The sequence below is a fragment of the Equus quagga genome, chromosome 10, assembly GCF_021613505.1.
Source record: "Equus quagga isolate Etosha38 chromosome 10, UCLA_HA_Equagga_1.0, whole genome shotgun sequence".
Classification (NCBI taxonomy): Eukaryota; Metazoa; Chordata; class Mammalia; order Perissodactyla; family Equidae; genus Equus; species Equus quagga.
Window position 1 is genome coordinate 41,165,193 of NC_060276.1, and position 7,273 is coordinate 41,172,465.

At 45.6% G+C, this 7,273-nt stretch overlaps 1 protein-coding gene across 3 annotated transcripts; it reads right to left on the reverse strand.

Moving 5' to 3' along the window:
* Window positions 1-407: 407 nt before the first annotated feature.
* GPRASP3 (G protein-coupled receptor associated sorting protein family member 3) lies at window positions 408-6,926 on the reverse strand. Of its 3 annotated transcripts, XR_006890410.1 has the most exons (6): window positions 6,856-6,926; window positions 5,715-5,818; window positions 5,229-5,326; window positions 4,788-4,866; window positions 4,402-4,462; window positions 408-1,091 (listed from the first exon to the last, which is right to left on the reverse strand). XR_006890410.1 is itself a non-coding variant. In XM_046674189.1 (5 exons), exon 5 carries the CDS (start codon window positions 4,157-4,159, stop codon window positions 2,507-2,509), a length of 1,653 nt encoding a protein of 550 aa, XP_046530145.1. In that variant the 5' UTR covers window positions 4,160-4,462; window positions 4,788-4,866; window positions 5,229-5,326; window positions 5,715-5,818; window positions 6,856-6,926; the 3' UTR covers window positions 1,100-2,506. The 3 variants fall into 3 exon arrangements, 2 of the variants coding, with proteins under 2 accessions (XP_046530145.1, XP_046530146.1); XM_046674189.1 differs by lacking the exon at window positions 408-1,091 and having other exon boundaries at window positions 1,100-4,462; XM_046674190.1 differs by lacking the exons at window positions 408-1,091; window positions 5,715-5,818; window positions 6,856-6,926 and having other exon boundaries at window positions 1,100-4,462; window positions 5,229-5,677.
* Between the last annotated feature and the right edge of the window lie 347 nt (window positions 6,927-7,273).

Below are 7,273 nucleotides of genomic sequence, written 5' to 3' on the forward strand. Positions count from 1 at the left end.
ACAAATTGTGGTATAACCATACAGTTAAATGCTACTTGGCAACAAAAAGCAAAGAATTATTTATACACACAACATGAACGGATCTCAAATAATTATGTTGAGTCAAAGAAGCCAGACCCCTCTTCTCCCCCGCCAAAAGAATACATGCTGTATGATTTGTTTTATATAAATTACAGAAAATGAAAATGATCCTATATTGTCACACGCAGATCAGTGGTTGTCTGGGGGTGGGGAGACACAGGGAGAGGTGGGAGGGAGGGTTTACAAAGGGGCATGAAAAAACTTTTGAGGATGATGGATATGTTCACTATCTTGATTGTGGTGATGGTTTCATGTATGTATACATATGCCAAAACTTATCAAATTGTCTACTTTAAATATGTACAGTTTAATATATTCCAATTATATCTCAATAAAGCTATTAAAAAGCACATGGCAGATGTGTATAATACTAAATTGGAAAGATAATTGTAAAGATGAAAAGGCAAGTTGCAGAATACTACAGTCCTATTGTTGCAAAAGAATAAATTTGTGCACATTGTTGATTAATAGAATATGCAATGAAAGATTAGTGCACTATGCACCAACTGTGAACACAGGAAAAACATTAAGTGACTCAAAAATATGCTGCAGAAGTGTATTTATTGACATGGAAAGACATTCACAATATACAGTTAGGGGAAAAGTAAGTTACAAATAACATTTATAGTATAATCTTGTTTTAGTTTCTTAACTGTTTAAAAATCTCAAAAGTATATAACCCAAAATTTTCACACACTGAGACATTCTCTTCAGCTCAGACAAGGGGTTGTAATTCCTATCATGAGTCTTAGAGAACCACAGTCATAGCCTAAAAGTCCTGGCAATGCTCTCTGGACCATAAAGACTTCCAGGAATCACTATCATGTACGTTGAGGCAGCAGCTTCTCTTCTGGATTTCCTGTTCTGTGTTGATGAAGCTGAAGCTTTGGTCTAAATTTCTCCAGTTAAGTTTATCCTCTATAGGTTTAGCCAGTACAAATGCACAAAGTGGGCTTGCCTACTCGTAAATGGAGCCCTTTGGCCTTTCATATGACACATAGGAGAATAAACTATAAACGGTAAAAAAAAAAAAAAAAAAAAAAAAAATTAAGGTATGATTTTGCAAGGAGGAAGAAAGCAATTATCTTTTTAAATGTAATGTATGAAACAGTGCACAGAATTGATTCCGGTTCTTTGGAGGAAAAAGTACATACGGATTGAAAAAGATAGGATATATAGCAAATTTTATTTACTGATGACTCCAAATCTACATCTTACTCATTCAACAGTTTTGGTCACCTGCTGTTTCCCAGACACTGCCAGTTGAAATCCACACACCCATCTGACTTTTCTCTTGACACCCAGCCAGTATAGCCAAATGCCTAATGGATATGTGCATTTGGAGGAAGTTAAGAATTGCAAGACTGGCAGACATTATCTACAGCAAAACTGAATCATTAAAACCAGTCTCCAAGCCTTGAGGGCCACTACCTAAAGAAGTGAAAGAGGACTGTAAGGTAGTGTGGTGATAAGGAGTTGTGGTTATCAGAAAAACATGGTATCAGACAAAACAGCTATGCCATTTGCCTGCTGTGGGAATCTAGGAAAAGTATTTAACCTCCCTAATTCTCATTGGAGTTGACTGAAAATAATGAGTTATAATAATAAAAAAATACCAGTACCTAGCTCACAGTACCATCATGAGAAGAGGAAAAGATCCTGTAAAACATAGTGCCAACACAGTATGTGACACAGGAGTAGGTACTCGGGAAATGTTTCCTCTCTATACCTACCTCCTTTCTCTTCTGTGAGATGACTGACATAAATGAAATAGCCTAACAACATGAGTGTTATAAACGTAGCCATAAAATTTAAAAAATGAATATTACATTTTATCTCAGATTCAGGGCCATTTCTGTGTTGTAAAATGAGTTATCTGATACAGGCAGAATCCAGGAAAAACAGTAATTCCTCTTACATTAAACAATCTATAGCAAGCCCTGCCTTCTTTACGTATTGAGTGCATATTTGGCAATGAGTGTGAGTGTGCGTGTCTGTGTATGAATGTATGTATTATTAATTCTCTTTTTGTGTGTATATGCCTTATTTCTGCAATTAGATTCTAAATTCAAGATATTTTCTTTTTTGCCTCTTGAAGCTACACATGGATCTAAACAGATACTAATGAACAAGTTAGCGTACTGACAATGAACTGGTTCACTACCTTAAGTAAAATGTTAAAAAGCTCCCCATCTACACAACATAAAAATCAATAGCTGTTTTCAGCTCATGGTGTAATATTCATTTGATACTCCAAAAATGGCTAAGCTCAAACCTAGAGATAGTCACAGGTAATATCATCTTAAAGATGTAATTTGTAACATGCACACTGTGATAACCAAAATGTTATGCACAGCTCTGGGAAGAACTAGCCTATTAGAGTTTGGAGATTATTAAAAGTATTCTCTTTTATTTCTGGTTCATTTTACATTGTTTCAATAATCACTTTAACTTCACAGAAAATGGCCATGAGTGTATTATAACTCAAGTGATCGACAACTACAATTGAGCCCTTTCTGATATGCTCCTTTATGTTAATAAATATGGCCACGGCACTAACAAGATTGGCTTTTGCCTCTTTCTGGTTAAAGATGAGCTTTAATGCTGCTAACGCCTTTGAATTGATCATGTCTCTGGCTGCAGTTGGATTTTCAGACATGTTCAAAAGCACTTTCAAAACCAGATTTCTGGTTTTACGATTTCCCAGGGATAGCAAATGGAAAAGCTCTGAAAAGTAATTGGCAACAATGTAGTGATGGTCAGAATCAGTAGTCAGTTCCCCTAGTATCTTTAATCCAGACTGTTGTCCAGGTGAATTCAAAGGAAAAGATATGGTTTCCTTACACATATGCTTAACATGTAATTCAATCTTGCGTTGTCTTTCATCCCCAGAATGGGGATTCAGAGTAATTACAGCCTTTTTTCTTATTTCAGAGGATGGAAAACTGAGCAAGCTTTCAATAAGCGTCACTACACCCACCTCGTTAATGAACTCCTGGGCAAATGGATGAACATTAATGATCCCCATTGCAATTTGAGCTATTTTATGAATGAGAGGATCAGTAGTTGACTTCAGTAAGTTAACGAGTTTTTCAAATTCCTCAGAATCCATGTAGCATTCCATTTTGCAAGGGCAAGCAAATGGCTTAATCCCATTCACCTCCCTGATCCTGATTTGACGTCTAATCTCCTCTATGGTCTGGATGCAAGGGTCAGAACCAAATGGATACTCAGGGATAGGCTGTGAGCATGAGGGAGTGCTCCTAGAAGGGCTTGCTGTTGCCACAGGCAAAGAATGGGCATTTTCCTCAGCTGAGGCCAGGACAATATATGAAGGAGGCTTTGTCTCAAATGGGGCTTGGGATCTAAATCCTAACACTGCTGGAGTTACAGCAGGGGCTTTGGGCCAGATAGTTACCTCAGACCAGTCCTTGGGCCTACTTTTTTCATTAATTTCATCCACAGGCTGAGGCCTAACTATCCTGCTCACAGGTCTAGGATTAGGGTCAAAACTAGTTTCATCTCCATCCCAAAACCAGTTCCCAATAACATTCTCTTCTTCCTCCTCCTCAGCCCCTGGCCTAGCCTTGCAGCTGGCCCGACCCACAGGCTCCAACTTCTCAGCACAGGACAGGGGACCACTATCAGCTTTATCTTCATCCTTAGCACTAGAACGATTACCCGCCTCTTCGCCATTCCAGAACCAGGAACCAACACTGCCCTCTTCCCCAGCCCAGAACCAGGCATCAATACCAGCCTTATTTTTACATGTGGACCTGGACTCAGCACTAGCCTCAGCCACAGAACAAAACTGAGATACTCTAGTGGCCTCACTTTCAGCTTTGGGACTAAAATCTGCTAGGGCCCCTTTCTTCGTCTTAGTAACAATTCTGATCTTAGACACTGCTTTTGTCTCTGCCACTGCATCTGCCTGAGACCGTGTCTTGGCTATTGCTTTGGCTTGGGTCTTGGCTACAGATTTGACTATGCCAGAAACCTCCCTCTTTGCTTCAGCTGCTATACCAGCCCTTTTTTCAGTTTTGGCCTTGTTTCTACTCTCATTCTTAGCCCCAGCCATGATTGAAGTCCAGTTATACAGATAGCCCTATACAGTCTTGGTCTTGGTTCTCAACGTGCCCCAGGTCCACGTCTTAACACACTTTCACGGATCAGAGAGAAACTTTGTAGCAAGAGTTGAGAGTCTACTGTCAGTTCAGCACTCATACAATCTCCTTTTCAAAAAGACAACCTCTGTCAATGACATAGACAGAGGGCAGAGACACTCAGGCTGAGGGAAGATGATGGCTCCTGAGTGCAGACCTGTTGAAGGTGATGATCTTCTGCCACTCCAAGGCCACCACAGCCACCAATGGAGATGGACCTGGGGTGGAAGGAAATGGGCTTTGAGTCTCTTCCAACTGTGCTTCTCTATGCAGACAGCCACACAGGATAGAAGAAAGTAGAGATGAATTGTGTGGTAGGAGAAGTAGAATAGTAGCAAACTCTGTTATCTCATTTTATCTTTTCCACACTCCCACTAATGCTCAACAGTGTCCTACCCAGGCACTACCACACTCTTTCTACATCAAATAGGAGCAGAAATGATGAGAAAGCTTGCTGAAAGTCAGAGAGGCTAAGGAGTGTCCAGTCCCTTTGGTACACACTACTATTCTCTACAGGTCTATCCAGGTAGGCCTCACACCAACCTGCATTGATCTGGTGCAATTTTCTCCTCCCTCCTTGCTTCCAGTTTTCTTAAGCCCTACAGCCAACTCACAGGCAGACCTATGGACAAAAAATACAGGAGGGGCTGGAATTTTGAGTATTTGGCACACAGACATGCACTCTGGTTTCTAAACCCAATACCTGCCATTCCACATCTAGAGCTTTGGTTATATAACCTTTCTGGCCTCCTTGGTCCTCCTCATGGGTCGTCCCCCACTACACACACAATTCCTGGGTATCTATCAATTACCCAATAGGCACAATCCTGGTTCACTCCATCCCCATTTCCTATACACAAATGTAAGGGCAGAGGTGTCTGCAAAGTTGGAAGACAATGGCTCCAAGATATGATCTGGTCTCACCCACTTGCAAACACCCAATTCCCATCCCCAATCAATAGGCGTGCTCATCTTCACACTCACCTTGGATCCAAATGAATAGTTTTCGTTCTCTTTCTTAATTAAATTCAAAGTAAACAGCTACCTACAGATTTCTACAGAAACCTATAAAGGAAAAAAACCTATGGACAGACAAAAAGGCAGAGAAGAGAACACAGAAGACATTAAGTTGGCCCAACACCCATGACAAGCTTTATAACATAGGCTTTTGTATATTCAAGGCCGCGTTAAACGTCTCCCACCTGTCTGCTCCTCCCAAATGATTTCCCATTCCTTTCCCCAAGACCTGCAGCTTATCTAATTAGACCTCTTCCCAACTCTGAAGTTAGTCCTTTTCCCAGCAGAGGCCACAACTCTTTCCCTGAACAAAAATACCAGGCACAAGAGTGGGTATTGGAACACAGGCAACTGTATTCAGAAACCACGTATCGAAGATAATAGGGACTATTACTTCAATACCATCTTTGCAGGCCCCTGACCATTCCCCTTCCCTGCATACATAGATCCTACCTCATTCACCACTTATGCCAGCCAGCCCACACACAGCAGGGGTCCTCAGGAGATGCTATCCTTCCCACCAAAGAACAGTCCTCTAGCCAGAAAAGAGTCCCGCCCTACAGAAAGAGGGAGGGACATTCAGCAAGACACCCAGAAAATATGTTGACAATGGTAGAAAAATATCAGGTTAATGGACAGATAACCAGAATTCAGGGTCTAACTACTCCTTTTCAAGAATCAGGAAATGAGTAAATAAAAGTCTTTCAACTCCCATAGTTCCTCAGGTAGTCACCCTCAGGAATTCCACAAAATCTGTGGGATTGCTTCTACACCAAAATGAGAGGGGCTGTGAGAGGTGGACAGAGATGGAGTTTGGGTCTCCAGAACCAAAAACTGAAGAAACAGACTGACTTCACGCCTTCTAAATTCATCCTTCAGAAAACTTTCCCCCTTATTCTGAACAGCCCTTCCCACACCTCAACATATTAAAGGGGGCTGGGTGTTGAGAAAACAGATCCAGAATGAGAAAGGGGAATTAACTACACTATTTACATGCATCCTTCCTGTGAAAGTCAATCGACTCCAGCCTGTCAGTGGCTAGCATTAACTGAGTGCAAAACCTACACATGGAAGGCAATAAAACTGTGGTATTCAGAGGCAAACAGATATTCCATTTTGGTCTCTTCACAGTCTACCCACTCAGGTCACCTTTAGCTGAAGTCGCCAGACCTACCGCGCAGACAGGAGACTTCGGCATTAACAAGCCGCCAGTGGGAAGCGACAGCACCCCGGACGCGGGGCCCCACGGCCCCTTTCCACGATCCGGGCCCGGAGGACCCAGCGCCACTGGCCCGCTCCCGCCGGCCCGGCGCCGAGCTCGCGCGCTCCCCACCGCGGCCCCGCGGCCCCGCGGCCTCCCCCCGCCCCCCACCCCCGCCCCGCCATTCTCCCGCAGCAGCCCCCCAGCCCTCTCCCCCGCACAGACACCGCCGAGGGCGGGGCGCGGCGCCGAGAAGCCGGCTGCGAGCGCGAGGCGCCTCCAGAGGAGCCCCGGGAGCCTCTCGGGAGCCTCTCCGGCGCCCCCGCGCCCCGGCCCGCGCCACTCGCCGCCGCCGCAGCACCACGGCTCCCCCGGCGCTGGCCCGCTGCGCACCGCTCTCGGCGACCGGCTCCGACCGCCTCGGCGGCTCCTCGCCAGGCTGCCGGCTGGAGGGCGGGCTGCACGCCGGGCAACGGCGGGGCCACCCCCGCGCCCCCACCACACCCCCACTTGCCTCTCTCGACTCAGGCCCAGGCCGCCGGCCTGCCCTCCTCTCCGAGCGCCTCGCGCGCCTGCCCACCGCCCTCCGTGCGGCCGACTCGCACACAGGCGGCCCGCCCCCCGCGCCGCTGCACCAAAACGGGCAGGGGCTGCGCAGGCTGCGGCACGAACCGCTCGCGGCGAGGGGTGTCGGGAAGGGGGGCGGAGGGATACGGCACCAACGGGCTCGACGCCCCCTCCCAGGCCCACCGTAGTTCCGACCCAGAGGGGGCGGGGCCGGGAGGCGCTCCCGCCAAGGGGCGGGCCGAGG